At 37.3% G+C, this 18712-nt stretch overlaps 1 protein-coding gene across 7 annotated transcripts in view; it reads right to left on the bottom strand.

Annotated features, from left to right (window-relative positions):
* The window catches only part of TSGA10 (testis specific 10), a 119664-nt gene that overhangs the window by 30071 nt on the left and 70881 nt on the right, over positions 1-18712 (bottom strand). For all 7 annotated transcript variants that reach the window (XM_047781461.1, XM_047781460.1, XM_047781463.1 and 4 more), the window contains one exon: positions 14325-14510. In XM_047781461.1, coding sequence (XP_047637417.1) covers positions 14325-14510 — 186 coding nt within the window. The remainder of the gene's footprint in view (positions 1-14324; positions 14511-18712) is intronic.

Genomic DNA, 18712 nt, shown 5'->3' with positions numbered 1-18712 from the left:
TTTAAAGTTCAGGTTGAACAGTCACTAAAACAGATCATGCATGGGCTGCAAAACATACTTTAATGAATTTTTAAAAATATAAATCATATTAAGTATGCTCTCCAACCATAATGAAATTGAACTGGAAATGAAAACAGAAGGATAGTTGGAAAATCCCAAAATATGTGGAGATTAAGTAACACACTTCTAAATAACACTCGCATCAAGAAAGAAATCTTGGAGTTCCTGTCGTGGCGCAGTGGTTAATGAATCCAACTAGGAACCATAAGGTTGTGGGTTCGATCCCTGGTCTCACTCAGTGGGTTAAGGATCCGGTGTTGCCATGAGCTGTGGTGTAGGTTGCAGACATGGCTCGGATCCCGCGTTGCTGTGGCTGTGGTGTAGGCTGGCAGCTACAGCTCTGATTAGATCCCTAGCCTGGGAACCTCCATATGCAGTGGGTGCAGCCCTAGAAAAGACAAAAGAAAAAAAAAGAAAGAAAGAAAAATAAATCTCAAGCAAAATTTTTAAATATTTTGAACTAAATAAAATAAAAATATAACAAAATTTGTGGTGTACAATGAAAGCAGTACTCATAGGAAATTTATAGTACTGAATGCATATCTTGGAAGAGAAGAAAGGTCTAAAATCAATAATCTAAGCTTCTACTTAGGAAACTAGAAAAAGAAGAGCAAATTAAAAGTAAACAGAAGGAAAGAACAAGAGTTGAAATCTATGAAATTTAAAATATGAAGTTAAATAGAGGGGAAAAATAAACAACCGAAGTTCGCTCCTTGAAAAGATCAATAAAACTGATAAAGCTCTAGGCAGGCTAACTAAGAAAAAAAAAGAAAAGATAGAAATCACTCATGTTAAAATCAAAGAGAGACCATCACCATTGATCGTGTGGACAGAAAAATGCAATAAAGGAATGTTATGGCTGTAGAGTGAATGTTCGTGTCTTCTAAAAATTCAGATGTTACAACCTAATCCCCAAGGTGATTGCATTTGGAGGTGTGGCCTTTGGGAGGTGACTGTGTCTGAGGATACAGCCCTCATAAATAGGATCGGTGCCCTTACACCTCCCTTCTTTGCCATGTGAGGACACAGTTAGAAGACAATTGTCCATGAACCTGGAAGTGGGTCCTCATCAGACAATGAATCTGCCAAAGCCCTGATCTTGGATCAAGCCTCCATATCTATGAGAAATAAACTGTTTAAGTCACCCAGTCTATGGTATTTTTGTTATAGCAGTCTGAGGAAAATAAGGCAATTACGAACAATTCTTTTATACAAGATTAGTAACTTAGATGAAATGGACCAATTCCTTGAAAGACACAATATGCCAAAACTCACACAAGGAGAAATAGATAATCTCAATAGAATTATCTTATAAGAAATTGAATCAACAATTAATAATCTTCCAAAACAGAAATGACCAAACCCATTTGACTTTGCTAATGAATTCTACCAAATATTTAAGAACCAAATTATTCCAATTCCATAAATCATTTCCAGAAGATAAGAGCAGATGGTAAACTTCCTAACTCATTCTATGAGGCCAACATCTGCTGTCAAAATCAGAGAAAGTTATTCCCATAAAGGAAATTATCTCTCATGAACATAGACACAGAGATCCTCAACAAGATATTAGCAAACTGAATCCCATTAGGTGTGAAAAGAATTGCATACCACGACCAAGTGGAATTTTTCCAGATATGCGAGGAGACTTCAACATTCAAAATCAACAGATGTAGGAGTGCTGTCAACAAGATGGCCAAACAAGACTCCCCACATATAATCTCCCTCCTCAATAACATGATTTGGCATCTATCTACAGACAAAAGTGCCTGTGTGGGAGCTGTACAACTCTGGTAGGAGACTGTGAAGCTCCAGTGTGATCCAAGAACAAGGAGGGCTGTTTTAAGAAGACAGGCCTGCACATAGTCAGCTGACTCACTGATCCTGATCTTGACTACAGACCCAGAAAAAATCTCTATCCTTTAGAACTAGATGAAAGCCCTGTTTGGTTTCGGTTCTGTCATCAGCACCATATGCCAAGGAACCCAGGAGGAGTGTCATTCATCCATGGGTTGGATAATAGGCATAGAGACTCAGACCCACCTGTGGACTATGGAGTGCCCTGTGAAATGGCTCCAGCCCCTCTGGGCCAAGGTCTGGGAGCCCTGGGAGAACACTGAATTAGACAGCTACTCATGGATGAGAAGGGCTCTGAGGAAGTTCAGAAGTTCAGCAGAGAAGTTTTATCAACTCAGTGGAGCAAAAAAACAAAAACAAAAACAAAAACAAAAAACAAAAAAGAAAAGAAAAAAGAAAAAGTGAGATTGGATACAATGGAGAGGGTAAGAGGAACAGTTTGACTTTACTTACCCATGTCACCCTTCCCCGAGGTGGCAAATCTTGGTGCCAAGAGAGCTTTTCTTAGCCTTTGATTTCTCTCAGAGACAAAACTGAGAATGTGCAAGTGAGTACCAGCTTCTCCAACTGGGTGGATGCTTATAAAGAGGCCCACTTCTCTCTCATCTCATCCAGTGTACTAAGTTGTAAGCATGTGACTTGGGGGTGATAGGCGGCTGTGAAAACAGCAGCCAAAGCTTGGAACAGACATATCAAGGGGACATTGTCCTATGACTGTGTCAGATACTTCATCGGGAAACTGCCCAAGAGCAACTGCGGACACCTCTGGTGTGAACTCCCAGCTGGCCTGTGGGCACCTCCAGGGCTCTGTGTATCATCCCCTACATATCCCTGCCCCTGGATAACTCCTTGTGCCTGCTCCTGACAACAGTAAAAGCAAGCTTTTGCGGATGGCTAGTAAGCCAGAGCAGAAAACTGGCCCAAAGCTGCAGGTCTGAGATAGACTGCCCTTGGAAAGAAAAAGGAAGGTTGTGAGAACACGGCCTGGTTCTACATGATCAAGAGAAGGCATACAAGCTGAAGAATTCTACCATAAGAGTTGTGGAGCAGGCATATACATAGGAGGTCTGAGAAAGCCTCAGAATCCCTAGCAGGGCTCATGGAAGGCACTGCTATCTTAGGAGAGGTAGTGTTCCCGTCATGGCACAGTGGAAACAATCTGACTAGGAACAATCAGGTTGCGGGTTTGATCCCTGGCCTCACTCATGGGGTAAGGATCCAGCATTGCTGTGAGCTGTGGTGTAGGTTGCAGACTCCGCTCAGATCTGGCGTTGCTGTGGCTATCGCGCAGGCCGCCAACTGTAGCTCCGATTAGAAACCCCTAGCCTGGGAACCTCCATATGTCATGGGTGCAGCCCTGAAAAGACAAGACAAAAAAATAATAATAATAATAGGACAGGTGATTGCTACTTCAAATGTGAAGACAGCAGCACAAAGGTTCAAGGAACACAAAAAGTTAAAGAAACATACCATCAAAGGATCATATTATCTCACAGCAACTAATGCCCAAGACATGTAGATCTATTACCCCATAAATATCTGTTTTAAGGAAACTCATTGAGATAAGAAAACAATCAATTAAATCCTGAAAACAATATTTGAACAAAAATGAGATGTTTAACAGAGATAGAAATCATAAAAAGAAACAGAAATTATGGAGCTGAAGACTACAATAAATGCAATGAACATTGTAATAGAGAATATCAACAGAGGAACAGAGAAAACAGAAAATTTGTTAATTAGAAGACAATATTTTATCAATGGTGGGGGAGGGGAAGAATGAAAAATAGTGGGGGAAAAAAAACCCTATGTAATCCATGGGATACCATCAAAAGAAACAATCTAGGAGTTCCCATCGTGGCTCAGCAGAAACGAATCTGACTAGCATCCATGAAGACATGGGTTCGATCCCTGTCCTTGCCCAGTGGGTTAAGCATCTGGCATTGCTGTGAGCTGTGGTGTAGGTCACTGAATCAGCTCAGATCTGACATTGCTGTGGCTGTGGTAAGCCAGCAGCTACAGCTCTGATTCGACCCCTAGCCTGGGAACCTCCATATGCCATGAGTGTGGCCCTAAAAAGACAAAAAAAAAAAAAAAAAGAAAGAAAAAAGAAAAAAAAGGCGTTCCCATCATGGCACAGTGGTTAACGAATCCGACTAGGAACCATGAGGTTGCAGGTTCGATCCCTGCCCTTGCTCAGCAGGTTAATGATCCGGCGTTGCCATGAGCTGTGGTATAGGTTGCAGACATGGCTCAGATCCTGTGTTGCAGTGGCTCTGGCATAGGCCCGTGGCTACAGCTCCAATTCAACCCCTAGCCTGGGAATCTCCATATGCCATGGGAGCGGCCCTAGAAAAGGCAAAAAAACAAAGAAAAAAAAAGACAAAAAAAAAAGAAACAACCTGTGAATTACTGGACTCACAGAAGGGGAAAAGAAGGAAAAGGGGGCAAAAAGCTGATTTAAAGCTATAAAGACTGAGAACTTCCCCAAAAATGTTGAGATTTGGACATTCAAGTTCATAAAACTCACAGATCTCCAAATAAACTGAATGAGCTCTTCTCCAATACACATTATAATGAAACTCATCAAAAATCAAAGAAAAAGAAATTCCTTTTTTTCTTCTTTTTATGGCTGCACCTGCAGCATGTGGAAGTTTCCATGCCAGGGTCAAACTGGAGCCACAGCTGCAGTCTACACCACAGCCACAGAAACACAAGATTCAAGCTGCATCTGTGACCTACACTCCAGCTTGTGGCAATGGCAGATCCTTGACTCACTGAGTGAGGCCAGGGATCAAACCCGCATCATCACAGAGACAATGTTGGGTCCAGAACCTGCTGAGCCACAATGGGAAATCCAAAAAAATAAATTCTTAAAAGATGAGAAAGGAAGCTTGTAATGTACAAGAGATCCACATAAGAATATCAGCAGATTTTATCAACAGAAACCTTACAGGTCAGAAAAGAGGGGTATGTTGAAATGCTGAAAGAAAATAATTGCCAACCAAGAATATTCTACCTGACAAAGCTGCTTTCAGAAATGAAGGAGAGATAAAGACTTTCCCAAACAAACAAAAGCTGAATGAGGTCATCACAGTTAGACCTACCTTGCAAGAAATGCTGAAAGGAGTTCTTTAAGCTGAAATGAAATGTGCTAGTAACATGAAAATGTATGTACACTCCAGTAAAAGTAAGTTTATAGTCATATGCGAGAAACTCCAATACCACAATATGGTAGTATGTTAGCCACTTAACACTAACATAAAGGTGGAAGGACCAAAGTATTAAAAATAACTTTACCTAAGGAATTCCCATGTGGTTCAGTGGGTTAAGGACCCAGCATTGTGATTGTAATGGCATGGGTCACTGTTGTGGTGCAGGTTCGATCCTTGGCCAGGAATTTCTGCATGCCATGAGTTTGGCCAACCCCCCAATCAAAAAAAAAAAAATATATATATATGTATGTATATAGCTAAAATAATTTGTTAATGAATTCATTAAATTAAAATAATAAATATAAAAAAGAGATAAGCTGTAATGTCAAAAACAAAGCAGATGGAGTAAAAGAGTAGGATGAGATGGAAATTAAGCTGCTATTACATAAAACAGCGAGCTCTATCTATAAAATGTTTTACATAAGTCTCATGGTAACTGCAAAACAAAAACCTACAGTAGATACACAAAAATGAAGAGAAGGGAATCAAAGCAAACCACTACAGAAAAACAGCAAATAAAAATGAAAGACAGCAAAACAGGAAGAAACATGGAAACTACGAAACAGCCAGAAAATAATTAATAAGATGGTATTAGTAATCCTTACCTACCAAAAATTACTCTGAATGTAAATAGATTAAATTCTTCAATCAAATGGCAGAGTGGCTGATTGGGTTTAAAAAACAAGACTCAATAATTATGCTTCAAGAGACACATTGCAGTTTCAAGGACAAATATAGGCTTAAAGTGAAGGGATGGAAAATGATACTCCATGCAAGTGGAACTCCATAGAGCAGGGGTAACTATAGTTTTATCAGACAAAATAGACTTTAACTTAAAAGCCATCACAAGAGATAAAGACAGGCATTATATAATGATAAAGGAGTCAACTCATCAAAAGGATATGATAGTCATAATATGCACCCAACATCAGAGCACTCAAATATATTAACTAGATACTAACAGATCTGAAGGAAAAAATAGACAACAATATAATAGCAAGGGACTTCAAAACAATTCTGATAAAGAACAACAAAACTGGAGATATCGCACTTCTTGATTTACAACTATATTACAAAGCTATAACAATTCAAACAGTATGGTGCTGGTATAAAACTAGACACAAAGACCAATGCAACAGGATCCAGAGACCCCAAATAAACTCTCACATATATGGTCATCTAATATTTGACGAAAGAAACAAGACTATTCGGTGAAAGAAGATAGTCTCTTTAATAAATGGTGTTGGGAAAAATGGATAATCACAAGCACAAGAGAATTAAATTGGACCCCTATTTTATACCATTCACAAAAATTTACTTTAAATGGATTAAAGACTTAAACTTGAAACCATAAAGCTCTTAAAAGGAAATATAGGGGGAAAGCTTCTTGATATTGTTCTTGGCAATAATTTTTTTGGATATAAAATCAAAAGCACAAGTAACAAATGTAAAAACAAGTAAGTGGGACTATATCAAACAAAAAAGCTTCTACATAGCAAAAGAAACATATTGTAAAATAAAAAGGCAATCCATGGAATGGAAGAAAATATTTCCAAATCATCTATCAGATAAGAAGTTAATAATTACAATACATAATGAACTCATATAACACGACAGCAACCCAAAAAACCCAAAATGCAATCAAGCAAATAATCTGATTTTTTTTAATGGGCAGAGGACCCGAATAGACTTTTTTCAAAGAAGAAATACAAATGGTCAATATGTAAATGGAAAGATGCTCAAAATCACTAATCATCAGGGAAATGCAAATCAAACCCACAATGAGCTATTATCTTACACTTGTTTGAGTGGCTAGCTTCAAAAAGTCAAGAAATAACAAGTATTGGCAAGGATGTAAAGATGAGATAGCCCTTGTACATTGTTGGTGGGAATGTAAACTGGTACAGCCACTACAGAAAACAGTATAGAGGTCTCTCAGACAATTAAAAATATAACTCCAATATAATCCAGCAAGTATAGGGTTATAGCTTTTTGTTATTAGCCTTATTTCCCCCCATTTCTGAGAGTCTTCTAATGTTATCTGGGCTTTGAGCTATGATTAGTATTCATTTACTCAGCACGATATAACTTTGCTTCCACCCAACTCCTTTGTGCTCCTGGTGAATATATTACATATTTTATGTATGATAAAATTATACAATATTATTTTATACAATTGGTATTTAAATCAGCAAAATTGAAAAGACATATATATTCATACTGTCTTTAGAACTACATAATTTCCTTGAATGTCTCTCTCTCTTTATGTGTATATGTGTATGTTTGAATTATCATCTGGGGTCAATTACTTTTAGTATGAGGAATTCCCTTTAATGTTATTGTAAGTGGACCTACTAACAATGAATGCTCACACTTTTGTATATCTGAGAATGTCTTTATTTTTACTTCATTTTGAAAGACAGCTTTGCTGAATATAGGATTTGTGGCTGACAATTTTTTTTTTTTAACCCCAAGTAGGTGTCTTAATGTAGAAAATACAAGCTCATTCTAAATTTATATGGAAATGAAGAAGACCCATAATAGCCACACTAACTCATTTCAAGATTTACTATAAAGTTGCATGAATCAAGACACTGTGACACTAGCTAAGAATAGACATATGTACCTGTAAAAGAGAAGAAAGTGCAGCTATGGACCCAAACATATGTGTTAGATAATTCAATGCTGAAAGGATAGTCTTTTCAACAAGTGGTGCTGGACAACTTCAGATCCATGTATGGAAAAAAATGAACCTTGACCATTACCTTACTTCATACACAAATATTAATTCAAAATAACCTAAATATAAAAGTATAAGATTTATACAAGAAATATAGAAGAAAGCCTACCCACTTTGGTGTATTCAAAGACTTTTAGATAAGACATAGAAGTACAAATTATATAAGAAGACTGATAAACTGGACTTCATCAAAAATTTAGGCTTCTGTTCTTAAAAAGACATCATTAAGAAAATAAAAAGGCAAGCCAAAGACTGAAAGAAAACATCCCCAAACACACATATCTGACAGAGGTACTTCCGGAGAGTTCAAAAAATATAAGAAGAACTCTAATAAAAAAGATGGGCAGCAGCTTTAAACAGGTACTTTGCAAAGGAAGATATACTAGTGATCAGTAACAATGTGGAAGACTCCTCAATATCATAAGTTACAAAGGAAATGCAAACTAAAACTACACTGTGTTAACAAGACACATCTATGAACAACACCAGGTGTAGGGAAAGACGTGGAGTAACCAGAACTCTCATTCAGTGCAGGCGGGAGTGTAAAGCGGTGCAACCAATTTGGAAAACAGTGCATCAGTTTCTTACAAAGTAAGTATACATCATATAATCCAGCAACTTCACACCTAGATACTATTTATTCAAGAAAAATGAAAACTTGTGCACACAACTTCCATACAATGTTCACAACAATTTTATAGCCAGAATTAGAAACTGAATTATGTACTATCAAAATTCACTTGTTGAAGCCATAACTTCCAATGTGACTCTATTTAGACTTAGGGCCTTCAAGAAAGAAAGTAATTCAATTACTGAGGTCATCAGGATGGAGCCTTAACCCAATATGACAGATGTCCATATAAGATGAGAGACAGAGAGACAGTAGGGATGTACATGTACAGAGGAAAGACCTTGTGAGAACATAATAGTAAGGTGGCCTCCTGCAGGGTGAGTTGGAAGGCTTCAGAAGAGACCAAACATACCACCACCTTGATCCTGAACTTCAGTCTCCAGAACTGTGAGAAAATAAATTTCTATTGTTTAAGCCATCCAACGTGGTATTTTGTTATGGCAGCCCTGAAAGACTAATACACTAACTGAGTGTCCATTCAACAGGTAAACAAACAAATTGTAATACTGCTATACAATGAAATACTACTTAACAACAGGAACTAATGAATGGACTAACACAACATGGAGGAACTTCAAAATCATTATGCTGAGCGAAAGAAGTCAGGATACAAACGAGTACTTCCTATACGATTCTACTTACATAAAATTCTAAAGAAAGCAATTCTAACCCAGTGACAGAAAGCAAATCAGTAGTTGCCTATGAATTGGGGTGGACTGACTGAAGAAGAGAGGCTGCTTGAATGTTAGGCAGATGATGGAATGTTCTATGACTAGATTATCAGGACGATTATACAAGTGTGTTCATTTGTCAAAACTCATCGATTCACACACTTCAATGAGTGCTTTTTCTTGCATGTAAATTATACCTCAATGCAGTTGATGAATAATTAGATATATCCACAGTTCATAAATAATGAACAAACTATATTAATATATGAAATACATTTTAAGCAAAAAGCGTTATTCAAATGAGTTGTTACACAAAGATAGAACATTTTCACCAGAATATATAAAACAGTGAACTAATATGAAACTCAAAAATAGTCTCAAAAATAAAGCAAAATTTGGAAGTTTCCATGTGGTGCAGCGCAGCAGGTTAAGGATACAGCATTGCTGCAGCTATGGTGCAGGCTGCAACGGTCGCACAGGTTTGATCCCTAGCCCAGGAATTTCCACATGCTGTGGGTGCAGCCAAAACATTAAAGAGTTTTTTAAAAAATAAAGCAAAAACTGAGAAAATCATTCAGAGAGAAACAGACAAATCCACAATTGTAGAGGAAGATCTTAATACATTTCTTTCAGTAATTAAAAGATCAGGAATATAAATTTAGTAAGGATTTATAAGAACTGAATGACTATCAACAAGTCTAAACATAAGTATACATAAAAAACATATAACATCCTTTTTTAAGCTCATTTGGAGTATTATCAAATATTAAGTATCCTGCTTCTAAGTAAGTCTTAACAGATACCGAAGAATTAATATATAAGCTATCTTACCTTATTAGAATATACAATGAAATTAGAAATAAAAAATAGAATAATAACCTCCAGTCCCCTGTACACTGGAAATTTTTAAAATAACTTGTTATCAAAAATAAATCATAATTAACATTTGAGAGAGATCTGTAAATTGACTTTGAATTTAAGAGGACTAGAGGTCAAATATTTTATATTCAATATAAATGGTTTATATTGGGTATAAAATATAAACGGTTTTGTCAATAATGGAAAAATTAAATTTATGATTGGAGTTTTAAAAAATAAATCAAAACTAAAGAAGGTGATATTTAAAAATGTATAGCAATAAAAGTATTATCTCAAAACTAGTGGGATGCAACCAAAGAAATATTTAGAGAGAAATTTTCGATTTTAAATGCATATAAAATAAGAATGATGTTAAATGATGGAATGTGATAAATTTATTTTAAAATTCATTTGAGAGACTTTAATAAGGACAAAGTACAGTCAAAATAATTTGGGAGAACATTAATCCTTTCAGATGTCAAGACTTAACATAAAACTATAGAAGCTCTAAGAGTGTATTGTTGGCAGCCAGATAGATAAACAGACCAATGGAGCAGAATGTATGGGAACTTATTTTTATTCCAAAGTAGACTTATAATTCAGTGAAGAAAGGATGATGGATATCCATCCATAAAAACATAAAATTATGTCTCCATTTCAAACTGTGTACAAAATCAATCTCAAGTGGATTAAAGATCTAAATACAAAGTGCATTTCTGTATACCAGCAATGAATATTAGAAAAGGAATACAAAAATACGATACCTTTTAAAATTGCACCTCACAAAATCAAATACCTCGGAATACACCTGACCAAGGAGGTAAAGGACCTATATGCCGAGAACTATAAGACTTTAATCAAAGAAATCAAAGAAGATGTAAAGAAATGGAAAGATATCCCATGTTCCTGCATTGGTAAAATCAATATTGTAAAAATGGCCATACTACCCAAAGCAATCTCCAGATTCAATGCAATCCCTATCAAATTACCCATGACATTTTTCACAGAACTAGAACAAACAATCCAAACATTTATATGGAACCACAAGAGACCCAGAATCGCCAAAGCAATCCTGAGAAACAAAAACCAAGCAGGAGGCATAACTCTCCCAGACTTCAAGAAATACTACAAAGCCACAGTCATCAAAACAGTGTGGTACTGGGATCAAAACAGACAGACAGACCAATGGAACAGAATAGAGAACCCGGAAATAAACCCTGACACCTATGGTCAATTCATCTTTGACAAGGGAGGCAAAAACATAAAATGGGAAAAAGAAAGTCTATTCAGTAAGCATTGCTGGGAAACCTGGACAGTTGCATGCAAAGCAATGAAACTGGAACACACCCTCACACCATGCACAAAAATAAACTCCAAATGGCTGAAAGACTTAAATATATGACAGGACACCATCAAACTCCTAGAAGAAAACGTAGGCAAAACACTCTCTGACATCAACATCATGAATATTTTCTCAGGTCAGTCTCCCAAAGCAATCGAAATTAGAGCAAAAATAAACCCATGGGACCTCATCAAACTGAAAAGCTTTTGCACAGCAAAGGAAATCCAAAAGAAAACAAAAAGGCAACTTACAGAATGGGAGAAAATAGTTTCAAGTGATGCAACCGACAAGGGCTTAATCTCTAGAATATATAAACAACTTATACAACCCAACAGCAAAAAAGCCAACCACCCAATGGAAAAATGGGCAAAAGACCTGAATAGATTGTTCTCCAAGGAAGATATACAGATGGCCAGCAAACACATGAAAAAATGCTCAACATCGCTGATTATAAGAGAAATGCAAATCAAAACTACCATGAGGTACCACCTCACACCAGTCAGAATGGCCATCATTAATAAGTCCACAAATAACAAGTGCTAGAGGGGCTGTGGAGAAAAGGGAACACTCCTGCACTGTTGGTGGGAATGTAAACCGGTACAGCCACTATGGAGAACAGTTTGGAGATACCTTAGAAATCTATACATAGACCTTCCATATGACCCCACAATCCCACTCTTGGGCATCTATCAGGACAAAACTCTACTTAAAAGAGACACATGCACCCGCATGTTCATTGCAGAACTATTCACAATAGCCAGGACATGGAAACAACCCAAATGTCCATCGACAGATGATTGGATTCAGAAGATGTGGTATATATACACAATGGAATACTACTCAGCCATAAAAAAGAATGACATAATGCCATTTGCAGCAACATGGATGGAGCTAGAGAATCTCATACTGAGTGAAATGAGCCAGAAAGACAAAGACAAATACCATATGATATCACTTATAACTGGAATCTAATATCCAGCACAAATGAACATCTCCTCAGAAAAGAAAATCATGGACTTGGAGAAAAGACTTGTGGCTGCCTGATGGGAGAGGGAGGGAGTGGGAGGGATCAGGAGCTTGGGGTTATCAGACACAACTCAGAATAGATTTACAAGGAGATCCTGCTGAATAGCATTGAGAACTTTGTCTAGATACTCATGTTGCAATGGAACAAAGGGTGGGGGAAAAAATGTAATTGTAACGTATACATGTAAGGATAACTTGATCCCCTTGCTGTACAGTGGGAAAATTAAAATAAATAAATAAATAAATAAATACAAAGTGCAAATTTTTACATACTTTTAGAATTTTAGAACTTTTAAATGAAAATATCTTTCTGGTCTCAGGATAGTAAGGGATTCTTAAAGAAGAGTAAAAGCATAAAACCATATGGGAAAAAGTTGACAATTTCTGATAGCTTCAGAATTTAAAACTTCTATTCATATTGCAAGCACGGTGAAAAGACAAGCCATAGACAAAAAGAAGATAACTATAACATCTTTAAAAGGAACATTATCAAGAATATACAAATAAGCCCTACAAATCAACATGAAAAAGAGAAAAAAACCAATAGGAAAATGGACAGAGTTTATGAAAAGTCATTCAAGAGAAAATCAAGAGGAAATTCTTAGAAAGGGAATCCTTAATGGCCAAGAAACGTGGAAAGGGCCAAAATGCAGACAAGGAAGCACAAAACAAAAAGTACGGAAAATTTAAAAATCTGATAATACCAAGTACCGATTAGTATTTGAGAAAGTGGTAACTCCGTGATTTCTGGTGGAAGAGTAAATCTTTAGAGAATAATATGACAATACTTAGAAGAGTTAAAATTGCATATTATCTTGGATAATATGAAACTAGAAAAAAGTATATTCAAGGGGAAATGTAAAAGGATATTTGTTGCAGCTTTTATTACAGAAAAAGTGAAGACAGTTAAACGTTCTTCAGTGTGGCAATTAATTTTTTTCTTTTATTTTTTCCTCTGTACAACATGGGGACCAAGTTACAATTACTTGTATTTAATTTTTTTTTCTTTTTACAGCCACACCCTCGGCATATGGAGGTTCCCAGGCTATGGGTCAAGTTGGAGCTGTAGCTGCCAGCCTATGCCACGGCCACAGCAACAGTGGAATCTGAGCCTCGAGGTGTGACCTACAGCACAGCTCATGGCAACGACAGATCCTTAACCCACTGAGCAAGGCCAGGGATCAAACCTGCATCCTTATGGATGCTAGTCAGATTCATTTTCTGCTGAGCCACGATGGGAACTCTATGGGAATTAATTTTTAAAATATTTTATTCAATGAATGTAGTGCAACTATTTAGATATACACTATATGTATTGAAATAGATCTATTTCAAAATTATAATATTGAGCAAAAAAAGGCAAATTGCAAATGGATACCTACAGTATATTATCACTTTGAAAAAAACTTGGAGCACACAAAACATTATATACATCATTTGTGAGTTATGGAGATGTAGAATAAGTAAAAACATGTGCAAAAGAGTTACACAACTGACACGAAAGTTCTCACACCAACCCTTAGTTGAGGGAGGAGAGAGAATGGGGAATTGGAACTGCAACGTTTTGTTTCTTTAAACAAAGACAGACTCTATTTAAATAATAAATGTATTCTTTATAAATAGGGCAAAATGTTAGCATCCTTCAACCTGGGAGATGGGTATATGTGGGTCTTTTATGTTACCTTTTTGGGGGCACTGTTTTGACATGTTTGAAATAGTTCTTAATTTTTAAAAATGCTAAAGATTATTCTAGCTGTAGGGTAGGTAAGAGATTAGAAAGCCAGAGTGGAGAACAGTTAACAGGCTGCAATTCATAGCATATTTAAATAACTTCAGTGTTTGTACACCTAATTTATGGAAAGCCAAACAAAACTCTTTTAAATATGATGCAGGATCTACTACAAGCATATTTTCCCAAACTTACCTGCTCAACCTCTCTATTGAGGGCATCTACTTTTTCTTTTAATCTGTTACCCTCTGCCTCAGCAGTGATAAGTTCTAATTTGAGGGTATTGTTATCTGCCTCTGCTTGACGGGCCTTATTTTCCCAGTTTTCAGCATCTTCATTGGCTTTTCGGAGTTGGTCCATCATTTGTCGGTTCTCAGATTCCTAAAAAGCAAAGGCATTAGTTTAATACCTAATACATAGGTATTAGTTTAAAAGAGTAAGATGTTAAACATATGATGCAAATTAAACATTATTTTCCAGGTCATTGGGAATTTACTTGCCATGAGGCCCATTTGCAACATAACCTCAAGGAATCCTTACACCCTCAGTTTAGAAAAACTAACCAGGTGTAATTAAAAAAAGGGAATGGGATCAGGATCTGCCCTAGCTCCTGAATCACACTCATTCATACCTAGTGAAGTTTTTACTCTTATCTTCAAGACCACAGTGGATATGTTCTTATATTTGCTCTTGTTCAAACAAAATGCTTATTGCCTGTTTTTCCCCATATATCTGCTTACTGGCTACTTGCTGGTCTGACTTCTAAACTTCTGCCTTGACCTGACCTTTTGTATATGAGCACTCTTTGGGGTTGTACTGTGGCTGCTGAGCTTCTGACTGCTTGCATAACTTAAGCATCAACTGTTGATAATTCTCTTGGTTTGGCATATTTCCTGTTTCATCCATAACCCCAATCTTAATTTTCTCTATCATGGACTGTCCTATGATTCACTTTTTCTCACTGTTTTAATAACCTATCTGAGGAGTTCCCGTCGTGGCGCAGTGGTTAACGAATCCGACTAGGAACCATGAGGTTGCAGGTTCGGTCCCTGCCCTTGCTCAGTGGGTTAACGATCCAGCGTTGCCGTGAGCTGTGGTGTAGGTTGCAGACGTGACTCGGATCCAGCGTTGCTGTGGCTCTGGCGTAGGTCGAGGGCTACAGCTCCAATTCAACCCCTAGCCTGGGAACCTCCATGTGCTGTGGGAGCGGCCCAAGAAATAGCAAAAAAAGACAAAATAAATAAATAAATAAATAAATAACCTATCTGAAGTTTCTCACAAGTGAAATATCAAACCTATGTCAATAAACACTATTCATAAATATACATTCATTTATATACAGGGCATATAATATAGAACCACAGTTTCAGAAACTTACTAGTTCTATCATGACAGCTTGATCAAAGTAGCATCTTATTTATTAGAGGAAAACAATCAGCTACAGAAACAATATACTACATTGAGTAATAATTATGAAGCTACTTTCAAAAACATATTTTAGTGGTATAGTTTGGCCAACTCATTCTAAAAAATCATTTGTAATTTTGATAATTAATTAAAAAGACCTCTTTACCCTGTTAATAAACAGTAAATTTCCCTATCAGAAACACTGGGCTAAGTAAAAGGATCAAATTGCAATAAACAAGTCTCACCCTATAAGGCTTTCAAATCAGATTTAAAGTTCTCACTTTTAATTATGAGACTGGTTGAAATTCGGTTAATATCGCCACCTTGTGGTCTGATTGTACCTTGACTAATATGAAAGATCTTTTGCCAAGTCTTACTATACTAAACTACTGTATTGGCTTTTAAGGTTCATATATTCCAAATGTGCCAGTAGGAATCTGATGTATGTTTTCTATTATTGTACTAAGAGTTGTGTACAGAGTATTACTTGGGTGGTATATGGTATAAGATATATAAACTGAATTTTACCCACATCAATTCTACCCTCTTTAATTTCCTATAGTACTTACTGTCTGTGTCATTCTCTTAAAACTGCCTTACAGCTTTATACAGTTAGTGGTGGATGTTCAGTCTTCCCAAGAACCCCTCAGATTCTTCAAAGATAGGAACCATTTTTATGTTAAGTTCACTTTCCTGAGATAGGAATTATATATATATAAACATACATATTTGTATTTTTAAGGCCACTTCCATGGCATATGGAGGCTCCCAGGCCAGGGGTCGAATCAGAGCTGTAGCGGCCTATGCCACAGCCACAGTTACACGGGATCTGAGCCTCATCTGCAATCTACAACACAACTCATGGCAATGCCAAGTCCTTAACCCACTGAGCAAGGCCAGGGATTGAATCTGCGTCCTCATGGATACTAGTCAGGTTCATTAACTGCTGAGCAACAACGGGAATGCCAAGAGCTATTTTTGTATTAAACTTGGCTTCGTGACTAGGTAATACATGGTTTCAAGTTAAGTAGTGAAGAAGACTGCATTAAAACAGCTCTCTGCCCGCTGACCATCTCAGGCCCCTCCTTCTTAGTAAACCAGCAACCATATTTACCTGTTTTGTACCTGCCCAAAGCAGTCACAGCCGTGTAAAGCACAAAGCTGATACCAAAAAACTTATTTATAAAACAAAAACAAATTCCCAGATTCTGAAATCAAATTTAGGGTTACCACAGGGGAAATCATGTGGGGGGGAATAAATTAGGAGGATGGGAATAACACATACACACTACTGTATATGAAATAGACAATTAACAAGGATCTACTGTATAGCACAGGGAAATCTACTCAATAGTTTGTAATAACCCATATGGGAAAAAATAATTAATATATGTATATGTATAACTGACTTACTTTGCAATACACCTGAAACTAATACGACATTGTAAGTCAGCTATACTCCAAAAAAAGTTTTTTAAAAATTAAAGAAAACGAAACTGGTCTTTGGTATTCTCCAGCTTTCTCTTTACAGATTTCTTTTTAGTGCTGCCCCCACCCCCACCCCCACCCCGGTGCCCCCCCAGAACTCCACCACTTCTTCTGGTTGGCCACAGGGCTCATGACATCACTCCACCATGGGGAAGGCAAAACGTGTTGCCTCAGCTGGAATCCTGTACACTTCCTGACTGAATTATGGACCCAGCCTCTGCTAATTGCTTTCCTTCCTTCTGATTTTGTTACCTTTCTGATTTATTCTTCCCAACATTTCCAGAACGACCTTTCTTAAATTGCCTTTTAAGGCAATTCTTCAAATAACTTCTGTGCTTGTAATGAAAGCCTCCTAAAAATATACAGTTCAAACAAGTCTTACTGAGCTTTCTTACTGACCACCTTTACATTCCATTCTAACTACAGCACCTACTTTTCCCCTTACATCTTTGCCCATGTGGTTCCCACTGCCTGAGGTGTCATTCTGGTTCCTTGCCAGTCTCCATCTCAGGCATCTCAGTGCCTAGCAAACTGCACCCCAATGAATGAGTGACGATAAAATACTCAACAGTCCTTAACAGATCTCCCTACCAAAATGGACCCATGATCCATTCCCTTAGGGGAGGGCCTGGATCCATCTAGCTATGCTATGAGATGGAGTCTCAGAAAAGAACGCATCCTACGATGTTAAAAGCTGAGAGGAGTTTGATGTGATGTCTGAAAATATGATTCCAGAATCTCAAAGCCCCTAATGGTGGAATTTCAGGTAATGTAACACACAAGGGAGAAAAAGGGAAGTGTCTAATACTGGCAGAAAGCTTATGACATTAAATGTTGTTCAGATGTTCCTTTATTCATATTCTGCCCTATTCCAGAATAGACATCAATGGTTCACTGTCCGAGGCCTATTTTACTCACTTGGGTGCTGTTCCCAATCACAGATGGGACACTGAGACTGAGGGAGGTTGAGGAGCCTGTGTAAGTCCATGTCATTGTGAGAAGAATCAGGCCTATCTTCTGTCCATGTATGACATTACACTTAAACTCAACAAGTGCAGGAAGTCAACTGCTTTGGCAATGTAAGGCTGCTGCCTTACTGCCTGAAAGCAAGGACTGCAATTTAGGAGTCCTTAGACTCTCTTACCTCTCAAAGTCCTAAACGGTCTGATGCAAACTATAAATAAATGCTCACAATATGTTTGTGGACATATCTTAAATGTTATCAAATGTATATTAAATGGTATGTTAAATAAAATGAGTAAAATAGTTTGAGAGGAAGAATTCCTATTAATGGTTTGATTATGTAGGTAACATCACACCTATAATAATAGTCAATCCAACACTCTTTTAGACAATATTTTATCAAAGGGTCATACCTAACACCTTTGGTCAACATGTTTATCCCAGGGCTGTAACCCAAGACCCAATTATTGGGAATCATCTGATGTCAGACACACACACCCAGTTAACTGGTTACTAACAGAGAAATGCAGAAGAGCTATCCGCCTTCTGGTCCTAAGAAACAGATGGCTTCATACCAGAGTGATCAGCTCTGACCTGCTACACAATCAGGTGGAGCTCCTTTGGTCAAAGATCTGTGACCAAATATAAGTGAGCCCAAGCTGACTCTGGTCCCTTGTCCTTCCTCCAGGGGGAGGATCTACTTCTTGAGAAGGGCTAAGTGGCAA

This window comes from Phacochoerus africanus, chromosome 5, assembly GCF_016906955.1.
Source record: "Phacochoerus africanus isolate WHEZ1 chromosome 5, ROS_Pafr_v1, whole genome shotgun sequence".
NCBI classification, from domain to species: domain Eukaryota; kingdom Metazoa; phylum Chordata; class Mammalia; order Artiodactyla; family Suidae; genus Phacochoerus; species Phacochoerus africanus.
The sequence above is the reverse complement of the archived record's forward strand: the minus strand, read 5'-3'. Positions and strand labels throughout refer to the sequence as shown.